Consider the following 26,652-nt stretch of genomic DNA (forward strand, 5'->3'; position numbering starts at 1 on the left):
GTTGATTGGCAACACTAAATGGTCCCTAGTGTGTGAGTGTGAATGTTGTCTGTCTATCTGTGTTGGCCCTGTGATGAGGTGGCTACTTGTCTAGGGTGTACACCGCCTTCTGCCCGATTGTAGCTGAGATATGCGCCAGCACACCCTGCGACCCCAAAGGGAATAAGCGGTAGGAAATGGATGGATGGGGGATGGATATATATACATATAATATACTTTTTTTTTTTTTTTTATGACACAAGTTATGTTTAGTTTGAAAATGTCACTTTGATAAATTATTTGCAGCCCGTTTAAAATGACAGAAGAAGAACACTTAAAACATTAACAGATTCCGAAAATTGTCCAAAAAGTTTGCCAAAACTTTTTTTTTTCTTAAAAAGCTGCCATGAAATCCAACATTTTAAGCTGCAACAACCATCAAAAGCTGAACCGTTTTTTTTTTTTCTTTTTAAATATGCAGAGTATCAAATCTGATTGGCCATCATAGTCCCTGAACGTCCCAAACACTTTGGTTTAAAAAAAGAAAGCAGAATGCAAACTTTGTCATTGAGGAATAAGACGCTCCAATATTGGTTGAATGATGATTTCACCCACAAACCTGGCCTGCTGTCCCCCAGACACAGCTGGAAGACCAGCGAGTGGAGCGAGTGCAGGGTGGACATGTTGCTGAGTCAGCAGGATCGGCGCAGGGGAAACCAGACCAGCTTGTGTGGAGGCGGCGTTCAGACCCGAGAGGTTTACTGCGTCCAGGACGGAGCGGAGAGAACGTCCAACCTCAGTTCTCTCAGGACCAAAGAAGGTAATCCAACGTCCTGATCTCTACCAACATTCCTGCCGTGGGAGATTGTCTAATTTCACCTATTTGGGTTAAAAATGTTTTTTTGCAAACCAGTAGTTATAGTCTGCAAATGTTGTGTTGCAGTTGAGTGAGGGAGCTGTCTAGAGTTGGGCAGAGTAACTGTGTAATACTCTTCCATATCAGTAGGTGGCAGCTAATTGCTTTGTAGATGTGGGAAACAGTGGGAGGCAGGGTGCAGGTAAAATTGTGTCTAATGCTTAAATCAAAAATAAACAAAAGGTGAATGCCCTGAAGAGAATGCATTAAAGCTTAGGGAAGGCTATGCAGAACCAAACTAAAACTGAACTGGCTACAAAGTAAACAAAAAAGAGAATGCTGGACGACAGCAAAGACTTACTGTGGTGTCCGAACATGACATGACAATCAGCAATGTCCCCACAAAGAGGGATACAAAAACCAAAAATAACAAAGCAGGTGTGGGAAATATCGCTCAAAGGAAGACATGGAACTGCTACAGGAAAGTACCAAAAAAAAGAGAGGAAAAAGCCACCAAAATAAGAGCGCAAAACTCTACACACAAGAAAACAGCAAAAAACTCAATAAGTCAGGGTGTGATATGACAGGTGGTGACAGTACACCTACCTTGAGACAAGACCTATATTGGTACAGTACACCTACTTTGAGACAAGACCTATATTGATACAGTACATCTACTTTGAGACAATACCTATATTGATACAGTAAATCTACTTTGAGACAAGACCTATATTGATACAGTACATCTACTTTGACACAAGACCTATATTGATAAAGTACATCTACTTTGAGACAAGACCTATATTGATACAGTACACCTACTTTGAGACAAGACCTATATTGATACAGTACATCTACTTTGAGACAATACCTGTATTGATACAGTACATCTACTTTGAGACAAGACCTATATTGATACAGTACATCTACTTTGAGACAAGACCTACATTGATACAGTACATCTACTTTGAGACAATACCTATATTGATACAGTACATCTACTTTGAGACAAGACCTATATTGATACAGTACATCTACTTTGAGACAAGACCTATATTGATACATTACATCTACTTTGAGACAAGACCTATATTGATACAGTACATCTACTTTGAGACAAGACCTATATTGATACAGTACATCTACTTTGACACAAGACCTGTATTGATACAGTACATCTAATTTGAGACAAGACCTGTATTGATACAGTACATCTACTTTGAGACAAGACCTATATTGATACAGTACATCTACTTTGAGACAAGACCTATATTGATACAGTACATCTACTTTGAGACAAGACCTATATTGATACAGTACATCTACCTTGAGACAAGACCTATATTGATACGGTACATCTACTTTGAGACAATACCTATATTGATACGGTACACCTACCTTGAGACAAGACCTATATTGATACGGTACATCTACTTTGAGACAAGACCTATATTGATACAGTACATCTACTTTGAGACAATACCTATATTGATACAGTACATCTACTTTGAGACAAGACTTATATTGATACGGTACATCTACCTTGAGACAAGACTTATATTGATACGGTACATCCACTTTGAGACAAGACCTATATTGATACATTACATCTACTTTGAGACAAGACCTATATTGATACAGTACATCTACTTTGAGACAAGACCTATATTGATACAGTACACCTACTTTGAGACAAGACCTATTTTGATACAGTACATCTACTTTGAGACAAGACCTATATTGATACAGTACACCTACTTTGAGACAAGACCTATATTGATACAGTACATCTACTTTGACACAAGACCTATATTGATACAGTACATCTACTTTGAGACAAGACCTATATTGATACAGTACATCTACTTTGAGACAAGACCTATATTGATACAGTACACCTACTTCGAATGAATCAATAAGTTTCTGCGAGATGTACACATGAATTCATGTATCATGCACAATAATGCTGGCCAGAAATTTGTTTCCTCCTCATATTGGATCTGCGGCGCCACTCTCTCTATGTGCTAATATGAATATGCTAATATGCACGCAGGGAAGATGATGAAAAAAAAACAACTTTCTTCTAAATTGCTTTGTGCTCTTCCATCCTCACCAGAAGTTTATGCTCCATCTGGCCCAAGGAGCCGAAACTGCCGTCTGTTACAGGAAAAAAATGAATCTGAAGGCTTTTATCCTTCAGTGTCGCCTTTCACTTCACGGCATCCAGTCTCACACTTCCAGTATCGGCTGCCAGCGTGTAACAGGAAGCTAACATATTAACTATTAAATATATATATATATATAGTAATCATATCAAACTACCAGGATGGAAAGTGCCTCTGAGTGGTTTTAAGAAGCGTGCAAAGTGTGGTAGGTGGAGAGTAAGTAGGTACAGTGGTGGTCAAAAGTGTACGTACACATGTAGAGAACATGATGTCATGGCTGTTTCCAATCATTTCTACAGCTCGTATTTTTTGCTGTCGTCCAGCATTCTGTTTTTCTTCACTTTGTAGCCAGCTCAGTTTTACAAACCATATGAGTTGGGAAATTGTGTTCGATGTAAATATAAACAGAATACAATGATTTGCAAATCCTTTTCAACCCATATTCAGTTGAATGCACTACTACGACAAGATATTTGGTGTTCAAACTCATACATTTTTTATTTTTTTTTGCAAATAATAATTAACTTAGAATATAATGGCAGCAACACGTGCCAAAGTAGTTGGGAAAGGGCATGTTCACCACTGTGTTACATCTCCTTTTCTTTTAACAAAACTCATTAAACGTTTGGGAACTGAGGAAACTAATTGTTGAAGCTTTGAAAGTGGAATTCTTTCCCATTCTTGTTTTATGTAGAGCTTCAGTCCTTCAACAGTCCGGGGTCTCCGCTGTCATATTTTACACTTCATAATGCGCCACACTATGAATCACTGGATCGGTTCGCAGCCGAATGTGAAGCGACCGGAATGAGAATCAGCACCTCCAAGTCCAAGTCCATGGTTCTCGCCCGGAAAAGGGTGGAATGCCATCTCCGGGTTGGGGAGGAGACCCTGCCCCAAGTGGAGGAGTTCAAGTACCTAGGAGTCTTGTTCACGAGTGGGGGAAGAGTGGATGGTGAGATTGACAGGCGGTTCGGTGCGGCGTCTTCAGTAATGCGGACGTTGTATCGATCCGTTGTGGTGAAGAGGGAGCTGAGCCGGAAGGCAAAGCTCTAAATTTACCGGTCGATCTACGTTCTCATCCTCACCTATGGTCATGAGCTTTGGGTCATGACCGAAAGGATAAGATCACGGGTACAAGCGGCCCAAATGAGTTTGGGTCTCTCCCTTAGAGATAGGGTGAGAAGCTCTGCCATCCGGGAGGAACTCAAAGTAAAGCCGCTGCTCCTCCACATGGAGAGGAGCCAGATGAGGTGGTTCGGGCATCTGGTCAGGATGCCACCCGAACGCCTCCCTAGGGAGGTGTTTAGGGCACGTCCAACCGGTAGGAGGCCACGGGGAAGACCCAGGACAAGTTGGGAAGACTATGTCTCCCGGCTGGCCTGGGAACGCCTCGGGATCCCCCGGGAAGAGCTAGACGAAGTGGCTGGGGAGAGGGAAGTCTGGGTTTCACTGCTTAGGCTGTTGCCCCCGCGACCCGACCTCGGATAAGCGGAAGAAGATGGATGGATGGATAATGCGCCACACATTTTCCGTGGGAGACAGGTCTGGACTGCAGGCGGGCCAGGAAAGTACCCGCACTCTTTTTTATTTTTTATTTTTTTATTTTTTTAATGAAGCTACGTTGTTGTAACACGTGCTGAATGTGGCTTGGCATTGTCTTGCTGAAATAAGCAGGGGCGTCCATGAAAAAGACGGCGCTTAGATGGCAGCATATGTTGTTCCATTTTTTTGGGAAGCTGTTTTTATACCCAATCATGGCACCCACCTGTTCCCAATTAGCCTGCACACCTGTGGGATGTTCCAAATAAGTGTTTGATGAGCATTCCTCAACACTCGGCTTCCATGGTGACTTATGATTTTCACCTGCCGCTGGTGTTCGGACGCTCACCTAGCTCTAATCAAGACTATTTAAGCCTGTTTCTGCCAGTTAGTCAGTCTGGCGACATTGCCCTTTCATGTTTAATTCACGTTGCTATATTCAAGCCATATTATCCACGCTCTGTATTGTTTGTCTCATGCCTTGCCAAGTAAGTTTTGTTTATCCATGCCACAGTTGACCAGTTTTATTTCACGTCCATGGTTTCTGTCGAAGTTTTGTTTTTTGTATCCCGCGTTAAGTTTTGCCTTCGCCTTCTGCGCCCTTTTTGTTTTCGCTTTTGAGTCGGATAATTAAATATGTTCCTACCTTCACACCTGGTCCAGAGTAGTCCGTTTGCATCCCGGGAGAACAAACCCCGCAGTAAGTTGCGAAAAAAAAAAAGTTTTTACATCCCTTCCCTAAGCTTCAATGCTTTCTCTTAGGGGGCGCTCACTTTGTGTTTTATTTTTGTGGTAGAGTGGTTGGAGCACATATTGTTAGTCACAAAAAAACATTCATGGAGTTTGCTTCTTTTATGAATTTATTATGGCTCTACTGGAAATGCGAGCAAATGTGCTAGGTCAAAAGTATACATACAGCAATGTTAATATTTGCACATGAAATTTGGGAAGTGAATTATATCAGGGAAACCTGCAAAACAGGCTTGTAGGGATGAAGTAGCCTCTGTTTTTGTTATGTTTGCCCTCAGATGTTACATGATATTACACAATTGCATATGCAGTTGATTCTTTTTTTTATGTACAATGTTAAAAAAATGTAGATTTTTACAGTCAAAAACTGACTAGTTTCCTGCTCTTCACTCCCCTGAAGAGCAGGGAAACCTGCCAATCAGACTTATAGGGATGAAATAGGTCAGGAAAACACACAGAGGCTATTGCATGTTTAAAAAAATAATTATTGCATCGAGTAGATGTATTTTTTTCTGTCAAAATGGAAAAAAACTAGCACATTTAGTAAGAAAGTATCAAGTCCTTTAATGACGCATATTATTTCCAGGCTTTGGAGGGCCAAATAAAATGATGTGGTGGGCCCGATCTGGCCCCCAGCCCTTGATTTTGACACCCACGGGATAAGGTTTTAGTGATGACATTTTGGGGCTGATCCGGATCATCTTTTATGAATTTATTATGGCTCTACTGAAAATGTGAGCAAATGTGCTAGGTCGAAAGTATACATACAGCAATGTTAATATTTGCACATGATATTTGGGAGGTGAATTATATCAGGGAAACCTGCAAAACAGGCTTATAGGGATGAAGTAGCCTCTGTTTTTGTTATGTTTGCCCTCAGATGTTACATGATATTACACAATTGCATATGCAGTTGATGATTCTTTTTTTTATGTACAATGTTAAAAAAATTTAGATTTTTACAGTCAAAAACTGACAAGTTTCCTGCTCTTCACTCCCCTGAAGAGCAGGGAAATCTGCTAATCAGACTTATAGGGATGAAATAGTTCAGGAAAACACACAGAGGCTATTGCATGTTTAAAAAAATAATTATTGCATCGAGTAGATGTATTTTTTTCTGTCAAAATGGAAAAAAATTTGTACATTTAGTAAGAAAGTATCAAGTCCTTTAATGACGCATATTATTTCCAGGCTTTGGAGGGCCAAATAAAATGAGATGGTGGGCCCGATCTGGCCCCCAGCCCTTGATTTTGACACCCACGGGATAAGGTTTTAGTGATGACATTTTGGGGCTGATCCGGATCATCTTTTATGGATTTATTATGGCTCTACTGAAAATGTGAGCAAATGTACTAGGTCAAAAGTATACATACAGCAATGTTAATATTTGCACATGATATTTGGGAAGTGAATTATATCAGGGAAACCTGCAAAACAGGCTTGTAGGGATGAAATAGCCTCTGTTTTTGTTATGTTTGCCCTCAGATGTTACGTGATATTACACAATTGCATATGCAGTTGATGATTCTTTTTTTATGTACAATGTTAAAAAAATTTAGATTTTTACAGCCAAAAACTGACAAGTTTCCCTGCTTTTCACTCCCCTGAAGAGCAGGGAAACCTGCCAAACAGACTTGTAGGGATGAAATAGCCTCTGTGTGTTTTCCTGACCTATCGCATGTTTTAAAAAATAATTATTGCATCGAGTAGATGTATTTTTTTCTGTCAAAATGGAAAAAAACTAGTACATTTAGTAAGAAAATAAGTCATTTAATGACGCATATTATTTCAAGGGTTTGGAGGGCCAAATAAAATGATGTGGTGGGCCCGATCTGGCCCCCAGCCCTTGAGTTTGACACCCACGGGATAAGGTTTTAGTGATGACATTTTGGGGATGATCCGGATCACGGGCATATTGTACAGGATGGCGGCAACAAAATGATATTTAGCTAACAGAAGTGTAGACAGGAAGAAGGAGATCTTATCTACTTACAGTGCTGGTCAAAAGTATACATACACTTGTAAAGAACATCATGTCTTATTTTTTTGCGATGTAGTGATTGGAGCACATACTTGTTGGTCACAATAAACATTCATGAAGTTTGCTTCTTTTATGAATTTATGAAAATGTGACATTGCTGTATGTCAAAAGTATCCACACAGCATTGTTAATATTTGCTTACATCTCCCTTGGCAAGTTTCACTGCAATGATAGAATATAATGGACTTTATTGTCATTATATTTGCATATAACAAGATTAAAGACTCCAACTTAAGGTGCGGTTGTGGGAACAAAAATGGGGTAAAATAAATAACACAAGAGGTAATAAAGGAAAAACTAACAATTGAAATAAACAGACTACTATCCAATAAAAATAACAAGCAATCCTGTACAATATACAAAACACTATATAAATACAAAATACTGTACAATATACAGAACAGGAGTACCGAAGTAATAAATAACAATAAGGCGCTTTTGATAGCTATCCGCAAGCTTCTGCTTGAATTTTTGACCACAAAATTGGTGCAGTTCAGCTAAATGTGTTGGTTTTCGTGTCATTCACTTGTTTCTTCAGCATTGTCCACATGTTTGAGTCAGGACTTTGGGAAGGCCAAATTAAAACCTTAATTCTCGCCTGATTTAGCCATTCCTTTACCACTTTTGACCAGTGTTTGGGGGTCATTGTCCTGTCGGAACACCCAACTGCGCCCAAGACCCAACCTCCGGGCTGATGATTTCTGCTTGTCCAATTTGTCCCATTTACTCTCTGTAAAGCACCAGTTCCATTGACAGCAAAACAGGCCCAAAGCATAATACTACCACCACCATACTTGACGGTAGGTGTGGTGTTCCTGGGATTAGAGGCCTCACCTTTTCTCCCCAAAAAATATTGCTGGGTATTGTGGCCAAACAGCTCCATTTTTGTTTCATCTGACATCGCATGGACAATGATAAGACCTTCTGGAGGAAAGTTCTGTGGTCAGATGAAACAAAAATGGAGCTGTGGCCGCAATACCCAGCAATGTGTTTGGAGGAGAAAATGTTAGGCCTCTAATCCCAGGAACACCATGTTTGATCTTTTATCACCCTTTAAAATATTTTTGTAGGAGTATTTTTTACAATGTGCCGTTACAAAAATAGCTGTGGGCCTCAACTGGCCCACCTTGGTCACCCTGGCAAAGCGCCACTAAAGGGCCGACGTCTCTGAGGTAATTTGGCGGATGGAAGTAGAACACATCTGGCTCAGTCTCACCTGCTCAAGGTGAGCATCAATCATCAGCCTTCCTTCGTGCCCGTGTGACCATGACTCAAAGAGGACAACACAATGAGTCACATGACTGCTCGGTCAGGGGGAAAGAATGTAAACATATATATATATATATATATATATATATATATACACACAACAAAAACATGACATAATTGGTTTTATTTGAACAAAAAAAATTAGGGTACATTAAACATGTTTATGTTTTATTATTGTAATTTAGTCCTTAAATAAACTAGTGAACATACTAGACAACTTGTCTTTTAGTAGTAAGTAAACAAACAAAGACTCTTAATTAGTCTGCTGACATATAACTTTGAATCATTTTGAAACCTAAACATGACTGCAATATATTTATTTTATGCTGTAAATCACAAATGGCTATTCCAATAAGGGAATTTTGCTAATAAAATAAACATAGTTTGTACTTTTTTTGATGTGCCACTAAAGCAGAAACAAAAGGGAAAATGCAAGCTGCTCAGAAATTTGCCAGGAAGGCTCATGTCAGAGTCGTCAAAGCAAAAATGCCAAAGTAATGTGTAAATAATGTCAATAACTATATGAACCATATGTGGCTGTGTAGCGTACACTAGTAAGGTTGTAAATACTGTATAGAGTAGACTAACCCATTAGGTTCCTGTGGATGTGAACACTATTACTTTAGTGACTAAATAACAGAGTGACTGGAACAGACATAGTAATGTGAAAATGTCAATAACTAGATGAACCTTCTGTGGCTGTTTAGTGAACATTAGTAAGGTTGTAAATACTGTATAGAGTAGGCTAACCCATGTGGTTCCTGTGGATGTGAACACAAGTTGTAATTACTTCAGTGACTAAATAACATAGTGACTGAAAAAGTCATGTGTAGTAATGTCAATAACTAGATAAATTATCTGGCTGTGAAGTGAACACCAGTAAGGTTGTAAATACTGTATAGAGTAGGCTAACCCATGTGGTGCCTGTGGATGTGAACACAATTACTGTAGTGACTAAATAACATAGTGACTGAAACAAAGTAATGTGTAAATAATGTAAATAACTAGATGAAACATCTGTGGCTGTGAAGTGAACACGAGTAAGGTTGTAAATACTGTATAGAGTAGACTAACCCATGTGGTTCCTGTGGATGTGAACACTATTACTTTAGTGACTAAATAACAGAGTGACTGAAACAGACATAGTAATGTGTAAATAATGTCAATAACTAGATGAACCTCTGTGGCTGTTTAGTGAACATTAGTAAGGTTGTAAATACTGTATAGAGTAGGCTAACCCATGTGGTTCCTGTGGATGTGAACACAAGTTGTAATTACTTCAGTGACTAAATAACATGGTGACTGAAAAAGTCATGTGTAGTAATGTCAATAACTACATAAACTGTCTGACTGTGAAGTGAACACCAGTAAGGTTGTAAATACTGTATAGAGTAGGCTAACCCATGTGGTTCCTGTGGATGTGAACACAATTACTGTAGTGTCTAAATAACATAGTGACTGAAACAAAGTAATGTGTAAATAATGTAAATAACTAGATGAAACATCTGTGGCTGTGAAGTGAACACTAGTAAGGTTGTAAATACTGTATAGAGTAGACTAACCCATGTGGTTCCTGTGGATGTGAACACTATTACTGTAGTGACTAAATAACATAGTGACTGAAACAGACATAATAATGTGTAAATAATGTCAATAACTAAATGAACCTTCTGTGGCTGTTTAGTGAACATTAGTAAGGTTGTAAATACTGTATAGAGTAGGCTAACCCATGTGGTTCCTGTGGATGTGAACACAAGTTGTAATTACTTCAGTGACTAAATAACATAGTGACTGAAAAAGTCATGTGTAATAATGTCAATAACTACATAAACTGTCTGACTGTGAAGTGAACACCAGTAAGGTTGTAAATACTGTATAGAGTAGGCTAACCCATGTGGTTCCTGTGGATGTGAACACAATTACTGTAGTGTCTAAATAACATAGTGACTGAAACAAAGTAATGTGTAAATAATGTAAATAACTAGATGAAACATCTGTGGCTGTGAAGTGAACACTAGTAAGGTTGTAAATACTGTATAGAGTAGACTAACCCATGTGGTTCCTGTGGATGTGAACACTATTACTTTAGTGACTAAATAACAGAGTGACTGGAACAGACATAGTAATGTGAAAATGTCAATAACTAGATGAACCTTCTGTGGCTGTTTAGTGAACATTAGTAAGGTTGTAAATACTGTATAGAGTAGGCTAACCCATGTGGTTCCTGTGGATGTGAACACAAGTTGTAATTACTTCAGTGACTAAATAACATAGTGACTGAAAAAGTCATGTGTAGTAATGTCAATAACTAGATAAATTATCTGGCTGTGAAGTGAACACCAGTAAGGTTGTAAATACTGTATAGAGTAGGCTAACCCATGTGGTTCCTGTGGATGTGAACACAATTACTGTAGTGACTAAATAACATAGTGACTGAAACAAAGTAATGTGTAAATAATGTAAATAACTAGATGAAACATCTGTGGCTGTGAAGTGAACACGAGTAAGGTTGTAAATACTGTATAGAGTAGACTAACCCATGTGGTTCCTGTGGATGTGAACACTATTACTTTAGTGACTAAATAACAGAGTGACTGAAACAGACATAGTAATGTGTAAATAATGTCAATAACTAGATGAACCTCTGTGGCTGTTTAGTGAACATTATTAAGGTTGTAAATACTGTATAGAGTAGGCTAACCCATGTGGTTCCTGTGGATGTGAACACAAGTTGTAATTACTTCAGTGACTAAATAACATGGTGACTGAAAAAGTCATGTGTAGTAATGTCAATAACTACATAAACTGTCTGACTGTGAAGTGAACACCAGTAAGGTTGTAAATACTGTATAGAGTAGGCTAACCCATGTGGTTCCTGTGGATGTGAACACAATTACTGTAGTGTCTAAATAACATAGTGACTGAAACAAAGTAATGTGTAAATAATGTAAATAACTAGATGAAACATCTGTGGCTGTGAAGTGAACACTAGTAAGGTTGTAAATACTGTATAGAGTAGACTAACCCATGTGGTTCCTGTGGATGTGAACACTATTACTTTAGTGACTAAATAACAGAGTGACTGGAACAGACATAGTAATGTGAAAATGTCAATAACTAGATGAACCTTCTGTGGCTGTTTAGTGAACATTAGTAAGGTTGTAAATACTGTATAGAGTAGGCTAACCCATGTGGTTCCTGTGGATGTGAACACAAGTTGTAATTACTTCAGTGACTAAATAACATAGTGACTGAAAAAGTCATGTGTAGTAATGTCAATAACTAGATAAATTATCTGGCTGTGAAGTGAACACCAGTAAGGTTGTAAATACTGTATAGAGTAGGCTAACCCATGTGGTTCCTGTGGATGTGAACACAATTACTGTAGTGACTAAATAACATAGTGACTGAAACAAAGTAATGTGTAAATAATGTAAATAACTATATGAACCATATGTGGCTGTGAAGCGAACACTAGTAAGGTTGTAAATACTGTATAGAGTAGACTAACCCATGTGGTTCCTGTGGATGTGAACACTATTACTGTAGTGACTAAATAACAGAGTGACTGGAACAGACATAGTAATGTGTAAATAATGTTGATAACTAGATTAACCTTCTGTGGCTGTTTAGTGAACATTAGTAAGGTTGTAAATACTGTATAGAGTAGGCTAACCCATGTGGTTCCTTTGGATGTGAACACAAGTTGTAATTACTTCAGTGACTAAATAACATAGTGACTGAAAAAGTCATGTGTAGTAATGTCAATAACTAGATAAATTATCTGGCTGTGAAGTGAACACCAGTAAGGTTGTAAATACTGTATAGAGTAGGCTAACCCATGTGGTTCCTGTGGATGTGAACACAATTACTGTAGTGTCTAAATAACATAGTGACTGAAACAAAGTAATGTGTAAATAATGTAAATAACTAGATGAAACATCTGTGGCTGTGAAGCGAACACTAGTAAGGTTGTAAATACTGTATAGAGTAGACTAACCCTTGTGGTTCCTGTGGATGTGAACACTATTACTGTAGTGACTAAATAACAGAGTGACTGGAACAGACATAGTAATGTGTAAATAATGTCAATAACTAGATGAACCTTCTGTGGCTGTTTAGTGAACATTAGTAAGGTTGTAAATACTGTATAGAGTAGGCTAACCCATGTGGTTCCTGTGGATGTGAACACAAGTTGTAATTACTTCAGTGACTAAATAACATAGTGACTGAAAAAGTCATGTGTAGTAATGTCAATAACTAGATAAATTATCTGGCTGTGAAGTGAACACCAGTAAGGTTGTAAATACCTTATAGAGTAGGCTAACCCATGTGGTTCCTGTGGATGTGAACACAAGTTGTAATTACTTCAGTGACTAAATAACATAGTGACTGAAAAAGTCATGTGTAGTAATGTCAATAACTAGATAAATTATCTGGCTGTGAAGTGAACACCAGTAAGGTTGTAAATACTGTATAGAGTAGGCTAACCCATGTGGTTCCTGTGGATGTGAACACAATTTCTGTAGTGACTAAATAACATAGTGACTGAAACAAAGTAATGTGTCAATAATGTAAATAACTAGATGAAACATCTGTGGCTGTGAAGTGAACACTAGTAAGGTTGTAAATACTGTATAGAGTAGACTAACCCATGTGGTTCCTGTGGATGTGAACAGTATTACTGTAGTGACTAAATAACATAGTGACTGAAACAGATATAGTGATGCATTTGGATGAATGAGCTACGTATTTATGTCCTATTTAATCCTAACCCGAGCCCCCCACACCCTTGACTCATTTCAGTTTTTCTCATAAAGTTGCACTCACATGCCTGCTAAAATACACAAAGTAAAGAGTACATGTGCGCAGAAAGGGATGATCGTCATGTGTACCCAGCTGACATGGGCATGTTGGTGTGTGCACCCCCCCAGTTTGGCGTCCCGTGGACAACAGTCTGTGTTTGGCGGCCCCCCCCAACGCCAGCCAGCTCTGCCACATCAACTGTCCCGTCCCGTGTGACCTCTCGTCCTGGAGCGCTTGGGGACCCTGCACCTACGAAAACTGCCAGGACCCCAGCGCTAAGAAAGGTAAGAATGCTGGGGGAAAATGTTCCCTGGAGATTCCACTAGTGTCCATGAAAAGATGTGTTCTATATTTCCAAACATATATTCCCAATGGTTGCCGTCAGTGTAAACTACTTTTGTTTAAATTTTTTACACTAATTCCTGTTTCTTTATATATTGTGATTTAGAGCAGCGTTTCTTAACCATACCAAATATAGTAGTGCACAATCAAATATAGTAGTGTACAATCAAATGTATTAGTACACACCCCAAATATATAGTAGTGCACACTCAAATGTATTAGTACACACACCAAATATATAGTAGTGCACACTCAAATGTAATAGTACACACTCCATATATAGTAGTGCACACTCAAATGTACTAGTATACTCTCCAGATATAGTAGTGCACACTCGAACACACTCCAAATATAGTAGTGCACAATCAAAGGTATTAGTATGCACTCCAAATATAGTAATGCACACTCAAATGTATTAGTACACACTCCAAATGTAGAAGTGCACACTCAAATTTAGTAGTACGCACTCCAAATATAATAGTGCGTACTCCAAATGTATTAGTGCACACTCAAATGTAGTAGTACACACTCCAAATGTAGTAGTGCACACTCAGATTTAGTAGTACGCACTCCAAATATAGTAGTGCACTCTCAAATGTATTAGTATGCTCTCCAAATATAGTAGTGCACAATCAAAAGTATTAGTACGCACTCCAAATATAGTAGTGCACACTCATATGTATTAGAACACTCTCCAAATATAGTAGTGCACACTCAAATGTAATAATACACACTCCAAATGTAGAAGTGCACACTCAGATTTAGTAGTACGCACTCCAAATATAGTAGTGCACACTCAAAATTATTAGTATGCACTCCAAATATAGTAGTGCACACTCAAATGTATAAGTACGCTCTCCAAATATAGTAGTGCTCACTCAAATGTATTAGTACACACTACAAATATAGTAATGCACACGCAAATGTATTAGAACACTCTCCAAATATAGTAGTGCACACTCAAATGTATTAGTACACACTCCAAATATAGTAGTGCACACTCAAATGTATTAGAACACTCTCCAAATATAGTAGTGCACACTCAAATGTATTGGTACACTCTCCAAATATAGTAGTGCACACTCATCTATTAGTACGCTCTCCAAATATAGTAGTGCACAATCAAATGTATTAGTACACACCCCAAATATATAGTAGTGCACACTCAAATGTATTTGTACACTCTCCAAATGTAGTAGTGTACACTCAAATGTATTAGTACACACTCCAAATATAGTAGTGCACACTCAAATGTATTAGTACACACTCCAAATATAGTAGTGCACACTCAAATGTATTAGTACACACTCCAAATATAGTAGTGCACACTCAAATGTATTAGTACACTCTCCAAATGTAGTAGTGCACACTCAAATGTAGTAGTGCACACTCCAACTATAGTAGTGCACACTCCAACTATAGTAGTGCACACTCCAAATATAGTAGTGCACACTCAAATGTATTAGTGCACACTCATATAACACTGACACACCTTCAGGAAGAGGTGCTTTAAGACATGGCTAGCTGGGCTACCATCCACAGTGTTTTCGCTACTTCTAAATCACTAATCCTCGTCTCCATGGCGACAAAGTAAGTTTCTTACAAGTAGCATTATCACTGAAAGACGAGGAACATCTAAACATGCTCCACTACACTAGGAGGATACAACAGCTCACCGCCGTCAAATTGTAAACAAAACCTGACATCCACTGTAATGATACCAAGTACAAAAGCGTATCGAGTCGATACTACTGTGACGACGTCTATTTTTTTATCGTCACTTAGTCTGTTTTTAATACGACAAGAGTCAACGAGGATGCCGGTTCTCTGAGCAGCTGAGAGTGTCACCCTCGTTCCGTCCCGCACCAAGAAGAGAGGAAACGACTTCAAAATAAAAGTCAGGAAGTGGAAGTGCTTTTAAAATCTATTATTTAAGAACCTCTAAAACATGTTTTTATTCCATATGTTTATTTTATGTTCTTCAAAGCTCCTTTTTAATCTCCAAAATGTGTCAAAAGCATGATTGTTTTCATGCTGCCTTCCATCGACGTGACGCCTGCTGCTCTGACGGCACACACACACACACACACACACACACACACACACGTCGACAGTGTGTGTGTGTTACAAGCCTTGTCCTCCCCCTCTGAGATAAGCCTCCATCAGGGGTCCACACACACCTCCACTAAAGTGCAGGAGGATAAAAAAAAAAAAGATTTAGAGGAGACCAAAAAGACAAAAATGATTAGAAAAAAAGGTTCAATTCTGAGGCCTCCATTTCTTCTGCTGCCTTATCTTGTGTGAGCAGAAGTATGGATTAGTACGTCAGGGACCTTGGAAGGGATGGAGATGACACACTCCTGATCACCTCAATACTCGCTAGCAATGACCAATGTAGTACTGGTAGTACTTTTACACTCTCCAGATATACTAGTACACAGTTCAAATGTAATTGAATACAATTTAATTGTAGCGGTACGCACTCTAAATATTATTGTACACACTCCAAATGTACAAATACACAATCGTGTGTGTGTGTGTGACACACTCCAAATGTATTAGTGTGCACTCCAAATGTATTAGTGCGCACTCAAATGTATTTTTACGCACTCCAAATGTATTTTACGCACTCCAAATGTATTAGTGCACACTCAAATGTATTAGTGTGCTTTCCAAATGTATTAGTGCGCACTCCAAATATATTAGTGCGCACTCCATATGTATTAGTGCACATTCAAATGTATTCGTACGCACTCCAAATATAGTAGTGCACACTCAAATGTATTTGTACACTCTCCAAATATAGTAGTGCACACTCAAATGTATTAGTACACACTCCAAATATAGAAGTGCACACTGAAAAGTATTAATACGCACTCCAAATATAGTAGTGCGCACTCAAATGTATTAGTATGCTCTCCAAATATAGTAATGCACAATCACTGGTATTAGTATGCCCTCCAAATATAGTAGTGCGCACTCACATGTATTGACACACTCTCCAAATATGGTAGTGCACAATCAATGGCATTAGTAGGCACTCCAAATATAGTAGTGTGCAATGAAATGTATTAGTACGCTCTCTAAAATATAGTAATGTGCAATGAAATGTATTAGTGTGCTCTCCAAATATAGTAGTGCACAAGCAAATGTATTAGTACACCCTCCAAATATAATAGTGCACACTCAAATCTATTAGTACACTCTCCAGATATAGTAGTGCACATTCAAATGTATTCGTACGCACTCCAAATATGGTAGTGCACACTCAAATGTATTAGTACACTCTCCAAAAATAGTAGTGCACACTAAAATGTATTAGTATACTCTCCAGATATAGTAGTGCACACTCAAATGTATTAGTACACACTCCAAACATAGTAGTGCACAATCAAAGGTATTAGTATGCACTCCAAATATAGTAGTGCACAATAAAAAGTATTAGTACGCACTCCAAACATAGTAGTGCACATTCAAATTAATTAGTACACTCTCGAAATATAGTAGTGCACACTCAAATGTATTAATACACTCTCCAAATATAGTAGTGCACACTCAAATGTATCAGTACACACCCCAAATATAGTTGTGCACATTTAAATGTAATGGTACACTCTCAAAATGTAGTTGTACACATTGAAATGTAATGGTACACTCTCCAAATATAGTAGTGCACACTCAGATTTAGTAGTACATACTAAGTATTGCAGTACACATTTTAAATGTAGTACTACACATTCCAAATAAAAAAAAAAGTTTTCTAGAAGGTTAAAGTTTAGAAGTTTTCTTGGCCACTCCAAGATCTTCCTTTGCTTCTACTTCTTATGATGATGATTATTATTATTATTATTCTTTGTGTATTTCAGATTGTTATATTTGTACTTAAAGAATGTTTTTTTTTTATTCATCAACTGTTTGAATTACAATTTTGAAATCTATTTGTGCACATTTAATGCGGGATGTTTGGTTGAAATGAAGATAGTACAGGTGTGAAACACAGTAACTAGTACTACTTTTTGATGATGTTTATCTCGGAGCAGGTTTCAAGATGAGGAAGAGGAAGATTGTGAACGGTCTGCCAGGTGTGACAAGTAACTGTCCTCACCTGGTGGAGGCCATCCCGTGTGAAGATCCAAGTTGTTTTGATTGGTTGCTGCTCAGACTGGACTCGTGTGTTCCTGACAACGACAAGGACTGTGGACCAGGAACACAGAATCCTCAAGTTCAGTGCGTCAACAGTGACGGTGAGTTCTTTTTTCTGTCAAATGACAAAGAACAAAAACAAAACAGGTATCGGGCGTGCTCAGTGCAATGTGAGCAAGAGCACTTATTAAATATCATACGTTGATGACTGCATGTTTTTTTGTGGAACACATGAACCAACAACATCAGCAGAGAGAGCGACATCATATGAGGGGCTGTTAGGGACAGTATTCAGAATTACCTCCTACAAACACTACTGAAATGTTTTTCTCTCACACACTTCTGAAACTCATACACACGATTTCAGTGGTGTGTATAGGAGTGTTTCAGTAGTGTGTGTGAGGGTGTTTCAGTAGTGTGTTTAGGAGTATTTCAGTAGTGTGATTAGGAGTATTTCAGTAGTGTGTATAGGAGTGTTTCAGTAGCGTGTATAGGAGTGTTTCAGTAGCGTGTGTAGGAGTGTTTCAGTAGTGTGTGTGTGATAGAAAAATCTTTCTTTTTTTTATGTGAGAGCATTTCAGTAGTGTGGATAAGAGTGTTTCAGTAGTGTGTGTGTGTTTCAGTAGTGTGTGAGTGTTTCAGTAGTGTGTGTGTGAGAAAAAGATTTCAGCTGTTTATAAGAGAGCATTTCAGTAGCGTGTATAAGTGTTTTAGTCGCGTGTGTGTGTGTGTGAGAGTTTCAGTCGTGTAGTGTGTGTGTGAGTGTTTCAGTAGTGTGTATAAGTGTTTCAGTTGTGCTTGCGTGTGCGTGTACTTGTGTGTGTGAAAAAGATTTCAGTTTACTGAAATGCTTTAACATAAACAGTGTGTATGGGAGTGTTTCAGTAGTGTGTATAAGTGTTTCAGTAGTGTGTATAAGTGTTTCAGTAGTGTGTATATGAGTGTTTCAGTAGAGTGTGTGTGTGTGTGTGTGGGGGGGGGTGTGTGTGAGAGAAAGATTTCAGTTGTTTATGTGAAAGCATTTCAGTAGTGTGTATAAGAGTATTTCAGTAGTGTGTGTGAGAAAAAGATTTCAGTTTGTGAAAGCATTTCAGTAGTGTGTATAAGAGTGTTTCAGTAGCGTATATAAGAGTTTCATTCGCGTGTATAAGAGTGTTTCAGTCACGTGTATGTTTCAGTCGCGTGTATGAGTGTTTCATTCGCGTGTATAAGAGTGTTTCAGTAGTGTGTGTGTGTGTGAGTGATAGAAAAAAATTCAGTTTATTTGAGAGCTTTTAAATAGTGTGTATGAGTGTTTCAGTAGTGTGTGTAAGTGTTTCAGTAGTGTGTGTAAGTGTTTCAGTAGCGTGTGTAAATGTTTCAGTCGCGTGTGTAAGAGTGTTTCAGTCGCGTGTATACGAGTGTTTCAGTAGTGTGTGTGTGTGAGAAAAAGATTTCAGTTTATGTGAGAGCATTTCAGTAGTGTGTATGAGTGTTTCAGTAGTGTTTTAGAAAAAGATTTCAGTTTATGTGAGAGCGTTTCAGTAGTGTGTATGAGTGTTTCAGTTATGTGTGAGAAAAAATATTTCCGTTGTTTGTGAGAGCATTTCAATAGTGTGTATATGAGTGTTTCAGTAGCGTGTATATGAGTGTTTCATTAGTGTGTGTGTGTGTGTGTGTGTGAGAGAAAAAGATTTCAGTTGTTTGTGAAAGCATTTCAGTAGTGTATGTAAGAGGTAATTCTGAATAATGTCCCCAACGGCCCCTCATACCATCATCTTCATGCTCAGGTTCCCAATATTGACTGCTGATAGACTCAGATTCTCAATGTCAGCAGAAATAGTTCTGTGCTGCTAAAATATGTATGATGTAAGCTTTAAATAATCGCTGATCATTTTCATCTTCAAATTATGTATTATTTTCATCTTTTTACAGAAAAAGCAAACCATTACTGCACGTTCAAACAAACAATAAAATGTACTTGGAGATAATTTTTCCTGTTTTGTTTTTAATATTCTAAGAGCATAATGTAATATTCCCAAGTTGGTCTAGTTAGGAATTAGTGATGTCAAACCATTAATTTTCAAAAATGTGGATTAATCACAAGTTATTACTTATCTAAATTAAGTAAAAAGGGACAAATATGTTATTAGTATTATAGTGGATTGCATCGGGGGTTTCACTCTATTCACTAAGGTCTGTTCAAGGACAAAACCCAGGGTAGCACAACCCTGTGTTTTTGTCTTTGCCAATGTACACCCAATGTATCTTATTTCGTTTCGATGGTGAGGAGAGGTGTCAGGAAGGAGACGAAGCATGAGTGGACGTACGTGTGTGTGTGTCTTAAACACACACTTAGGTTAACTTTCAGTCCCAAACAACTCCGCCAGGAAGGGGGACAAAAGTATGTGACCATAGGGACAACCGGGAGAGATTAGAGACTTCCTTTTATTGTCATTCAAATTTGAATTTTGCAGTACAGATAAGAACATAATTTTGTTACATTAGCTCATGGGAGTGCAGATATAAATAAATAGATTACTGTACAGATAAATGTATTGCACTTATGCACATGCATCCAGGTTTATGGATTTATGTTATATTGTCTTTGTATTCCAGCCACTTAATCCATTTTTGGGGGAATTGAGGTAATTATTATGATGCGTTCAAGAGTCTTTCGGCTTGAGGGAAGAAGCTGTTCCAGAACCTGGAGGTTCTGCTACACAGGCTGTGGAACCTATTTCTAGAGTCTAGCAGTGAAAACAGTCCTTGGTGGGGGTGTGAGGAGTCTCTGAAGATTGTCTGAGCCCTGGTCAGGCAGCGGCTTTTTGCCATCTCCTGAATAGGAGGAAGAGGAGTCCTGATGATCTTTTTCGCCGTCCTCACCACTCTCTGCAGAGATTTCCAGTCCGAGGCACTGCAGGCTCCAGTCCAGACAGAGATGCAGTTGGTCAGTAGTAGTGCCTCTTTAGAACGAGGGGAGGGAGCTGTGCTCTTTTCATCTGACGCAAAAAGTGCATGCGCTGCTGAGCTCTTTTTTACAAGAGCTCCGGTTTCTAGGAACCAGGTCATATTGTAAGTTATCTGCACCCCCAGGAAACTGGTGCTGCTTACCATTTCCACTAATGTGCCGTTGATGAAGATAATCTGTACTCACTCTATTTGTAGAATAAATGATTCATCTTCAATGCTTCTTATTGGGACAAAACATTGGAACAAAAGAACCTGGACAGACTGTCCTTAAAAAAAGGAGATCTGAACATGTCATCCTTACTTCGAGTCCGATTCAATGCCTTGCATCAACTCAGTGGAATGTTGCAATAGTACAACAGGAGAAATAAACGTAAAAGGAAGAAAGTCAATTCATGACCAATACTCTCCAAAAAAGACTTCCGTGGATGTGAAATTTGAGCAGGCCGTTTCTGCTTGGTCAAACAAAGCGGTGATTTCAAGGACGACGTCTTGCAGTCACTGGACGGACAAGCTTTATCTGCCGCAAGGAAGCCATTAATTGAAGTCCCCCAGCCCTCCGTCCTCTCACAATATTGATCTCCTGTTGTCTGGTCCAGATGAGAATAGATCACATTTTCCCCTGAGCTTTCTGTCCGCGTCTTTGGAAACGAGTCATTCCTGCTCGTCCATCAATGACATTTTCACAGCTGAACTCCTTCAGTGATGGACTGGGATGAAGAACCGAGGACAGCCCGTCCAATTGCACTTGTTCCGTCATATAATCCACTATAAAACACAGGTTAATCCAACCGTGTTGACATCATCTCATGTGGCGATTCCAGACTGGACTGATCGTCAATCAAATTAAGGACCAGTAAGTCCAGCAGTGTAGGAGACAAACTACAGGATGTGAACGACCAGAGTTTGTACGGTTATTAGAAACCTGGAGAATTCATGAAATTTTAAAACTCTATTTACAGGTATAGAATTTTCAGAAAATACTATTTTTCAGAAGTTGTGGCAAGTCTTAGCGCTGCTTTTGATACCGTCGATCATAATATTTTATTAGAACGTATCAAAGCACGAATTGGTATGTCAGACTTAGCCCTGTCTTGGTTTAACTCTTATCTTACTGATAGGATGCAGTGTGTCTCCCATAACAATGTGACCTCGGACTATGTTAAGGTAACGTGTGGAGTTCCCCAGGGTTCGGTCCTTGGCCCTGCACTCTTCAGCATCTACATGCTGCCGCTAGGTGACATCATACGCAAATACGGTGTTAGCTTTCACTGTTATGCTGATGACACCCAACTCTACATGCCCCTAAAGCTGACCAACATGCCGGACTGTAGTCAGCTGGAGGCGTGTCTTAATGAAATTAAACAATGGATGTCCGCTAACTTTTTGCAACTCAACGCCAAAAAAATGGAAATGCTGATTATCGGTCCTGCTAGACACCGAACTCTATTTGATAATACAACTCTAACATTTGACAACCAAACAATTAAACAAAGCGACTCGGTAAAGAATCTGGGTGTTATCTTCGACCCAACTCTCTCCTTTGAGTCACACATTAAAAGCGTTACTAAAACGACCTTCTTTCATCTCCGTAATATCGCTAAAATTCGCTCCATTCTGTCCACTAAAGACGCTGAGATCATTATCCATGCGTTTGTTACGTCACGCCTCGATTACTGTAACGTATTATTTTCGGGTCTCCCCATGTCTAGCATTAAAAGATTACAGTTGGTACAAAATGCGGCTGCTAGACTTTTGACAAGAACAAGAAAGTTTGATCACATTACGCCTGTACTGGCTCACCTGCACTGGCTTCCTGTGCACTTAAGATGTGACTTTAAGGTTTTACTACTTACGTATAAAATACTACACGGTCTAGCTCCATCCTATCTTGCCGATTGTATTGTACCATATGTCCCGGCAAGAAATCTGCGTTCAAAGGACTCCGGCTTATTAGTGATTCCCAAAGCCCTAAAAAAGTCTGCGGGCTATAGAGCTTTTTCATTTCGGGCTCCAGTACTCTGGAATGCCCTCCCGGTAACAGTTCGAGATGCTACCTCAGTAGAAGCATTTAAGTCTCACCTTAAAACTCATTTGTATACTCTAGCCTTTAAATAGACTCCCTTTTTAGAGCAGTTGATCTGCCGTTTCTTTTCTTTTTCTTCTATGTCCCACTCTCCTTTGTGGAGGGGGTCTGGTCCGGTCCGGTGGCCATGTACTGCTTGCCTGTGTATCGGCTGGGGACATCTCTGCGCTGCTGATCCGCCTCCGCTTGGGATGGTTTCCTGCTGGCTGCGCTGTGAACGGGACTCTCGCTGCTGTGTTGGATCCGCTTTGGACTGAACTCTCGCGACTGTGTTGGATCCATTATGGATTGAACTTTCACAGTATCATGTTAGACATCCATTGCTTTCCTCCTCTCCAAGGTTCTCATAGTCATTGTCACCGACGTCCCACTGGGTGTGAGTTTTCCTTGCCCTTATGTGGGCCTACCGATGATATCGTAGTGGTTTGTGCAGCCCTTTGAGACACTAGTGATTTAGGTCTATATAAGTAAACATTGATTGATTGATTGATTGAAGTCTTGGAAATCCATCTTTTTTTTTTCCAGAAACTTGTCTCAAAGGGGGAAGTTTGTTTTTTGGTACAGCCCGCCCAAACAGGGGTAGTCAGAACCGGTAGAGCACCAGTGTGAGCGGCACTGGGAACAATGTGGGTGAAGTGTTCTGCCCTACGACACATGGGCAGTGACTAGGATGGCGGAAGTTGGGATCGAACCGAAAACCCTCAAGTTTCTGGCCGGTGGCCCTAAACCGCCTTCTGGCTCAGCTCACTGATCCCCTCTGTCCATCTCACGATCCACTCTTCCCTCACATGTGAACGCCCAGAGGTACTTGGACTCCTCCACTCGGAGAAAGACCACATCCCCCACCCGGAGAGGACGCTCCGCCCTTTTGTGGATAAAAACCTCAGACAATTCAAATTATATTCAATGGTCTCTGCAGACGACCCTTCTACCAGTAGCATAGGCAAGGCCGGGGGAGGAGCCTGTAGAACGGAGAGTTTTGAGCGGATGCCGATACCGGATTGTTGACCCAATGTCTGTTTTTGTTGTCACAAGGCCAGCATGTGGAGCGTCAACTATGCCGGGATGCCATCCTTCCCATGCCAGTCATCTGTGAGGTGCCTTGCCCGAAGGACTGTGCACTCAGCCCTTGGACTTCCTGGTCCCTCTGCTCCCACACCTGCTCTGGGAAAAACACAGAGGGCAAGCAGACCCGAGCTCGCTCCATCTTGGCGTATCACGCAGCGGAAGGTAAGAAGCTGCACTTCAAGAGCAACATGCAAACATAATTATTCCTACGCAATTCACCATACCTAAACTTCTCGGAATGGATAAAACAAGGAGATGTGTATCTTGACTGTTGTGGTGTTATTATTTCCAAGGGAAATAAACATGTTTGTGATGCAGAGACAACCAGAAGAACCAAACTTCCACAAGACTGACACGTATTCTTACTTTAATTTATATTTGCAGTGTCAAATTCACTAGCTCTAGCTTCACTGCCGTCTTTGGCACGTAAATATTTCATAGTGTGACATATAGTACAGGCCAAAAGTTTGGACACACCTTCTCATTCAATGTATTTTCTGCTATGGTTAGAGGAGGGAGTTGTGATGGCACAGAACCACAAGAGGGCAATATTGCTCTATGTATTTATCCATCCATCCATCCATTTTCTACCACCTCATCGCAGGGCCAACACAGACAGACAACATTCCAACTCACATTCACACATTATTTATTATATATATAATATAATAAATAATGGACAATATAATTTAATTAAACAAAAAAAGGAATTATGTTGGATCCACTATGGACTGGACTCTCAAACTATTATGTTACATCCACTGTGGACTGCACTCCCACTATTATGTTAGATCCACTATGGACTGGACTCTTAAACTCTTATGTTAGATCCACTATGGACTGGACTCTCACTATTAAATTAGATCCACTATGGACTGGACTTTCACAATATTATGCTAGATCTACTATGGACTGGACTCTCACTATTATGTTAGATCCACTATGGACTGGGCTCTCACACTATTATGTTGGACCCACTATGGACTGGACACTCACACTATGATGTTAGATCCACTATGGACTGGACTCTCACTATTATGTTAGATCCACTATGGACTGGACACTCACACTATGATGTTAGATCCACTATGGACTGGACTCTCACTATTATGTTAGATCCAATATGGACTGCCCTCTCACACTATTATGTTAGAGGCACTATGGACTGGACTCTCACTATTATGTTAGATCCACTATGGACTGGACTATCACACTATTATGTTAGATCCACTATGGACTGGACTCCCACACTATTATGTTAGATCCACTATGGACTGGACTCTCACTATTATGTTAGATCCACTATGGACTGGACTCTCACACTATTATGTTAGATCCACTATGGACTGGACTTTCACACTATTATGTTAGATCCACTATGGACTGGACTCTCACTATTATGTTGGATCCACTATGGACTGGACTCTCACACTATTGTGTTAGATCCACTATGGACTGGACTCTCACATTATTATGCTAGATCCACTATGTACTGGACTCTCACTATTATGTTAGATCCACTATGGACTGGACTCTCACACTATTATGTTAGATCCACTATGGACTAGACTCTCACACTATTATGTTAGATCCACTATGGACTGGACTCTTATTATGTTGGATATACTATGGACTGGACTCTCACACTATTATGTTAGATCCACTATGGACTGGACTCTTCCTATTATGTTAGATCCACTATGGACTGGACTCTCACATTATTATGTTGGATCCACTATGGACTGGACTCTCACACTATTATGTTAGATCCACTATGGACTGGACTCTCACACTATTATGTTAGATCCACTATGGACTGGACTCTCACACTATTATGTTAGATCCACTATGGACTGGACTCTTCCTATTATGTTAGATCCACTATGGACTGGTTTCTCACACTATTATGTTAGATCCACTATGGACTGGACTCTCACACTATTATGTTAGATCCACTATGGACTGGACTCTCACACTATTATGTTTAATCCACTATGGACTGGACTCTCCCTATTATATCTTAACAAAATAATTCAAAATAATATGAACCACTGTAGTCAAAATATATTTATTTAGCATATTATTATGAACAAGATATATATATTTTACGGGAAATATTCAAGGCAACACTAAGCTAAATCATTGAAATCCTCTAAAAGCAGTGTTTCCTCGCCATTGTTGGACCGCCAAAAATATATTTTTCTCAGTTGCGGTTCGTATGAATGGCAGTGGGACTAAGTTGTAATACACTTTTCAACCACTGGTGGCAGTCATAGCAATATCAAACAAACTGGAGAAGTCATAGAGAAATTTCTTAAACGCAAAAAATATGACCAAAGTGGTAGCTGTATTGTTCATTTGCAGTTTAAGAAACATATAAACATGTACTATTCATTGTTAATTTATTTATAATTCATACAAATATATTAGTCAGTATTTTGAGTCCCTTCTTTTGCAGTATTTGATTAGTATGTATTTTTGTAATAAGCCTCACCTAAGCCTTGGTAATAATCTTTGTGATAATGTCATATCATATTTGACAAAATTGTAAACTAAGTATTAATGAATTAGTGAATATTTATTAGATATACCGTATTTCCTTGACTTGCCACCGGGCATATAGTATGCACCTGCCTTGAATTACTGCCGGGTCAAACTC

At 39.2% G+C, this 26,652-nt stretch overlaps 1 protein-coding gene across 1 annotated transcript in view; it reads left to right on the forward strand.

Moving 5' to 3' along the window:
- LOC133540117 (thrombospondin type-1 domain-containing protein 7A-like) overlaps positions 1 to 26,652 on the forward strand; it is a 149,572-nt gene that overhangs the window by 71,245 nt on the left and 51,675 nt on the right. Inside the window, exons 4-7 of the mRNA XM_061882624.1 lie at positions 618 to 799; positions 13,534 to 13,689; positions 17,788 to 17,991; positions 23,961 to 24,155. Coding sequence (XP_061738608.1) covers positions 618 to 799; positions 13,534 to 13,689; positions 17,788 to 17,991; positions 23,961 to 24,155 — 737 coding nt within the window. The remainder of the gene's footprint in view (positions 1 to 617; positions 800 to 13,533; positions 13,690 to 17,787; positions 17,992 to 23,960; positions 24,156 to 26,652) is intronic.

The sequence above is a fragment of the Nerophis ophidion genome, linkage group LG21 (assembly GCF_033978795.1).
Source record: "Nerophis ophidion isolate RoL-2023_Sa linkage group LG21, RoL_Noph_v1.0, whole genome shotgun sequence".
Taxonomy (NCBI): domain Eukaryota; kingdom Metazoa; phylum Chordata; class Actinopteri; order Syngnathiformes; family Syngnathidae; genus Nerophis; species Nerophis ophidion.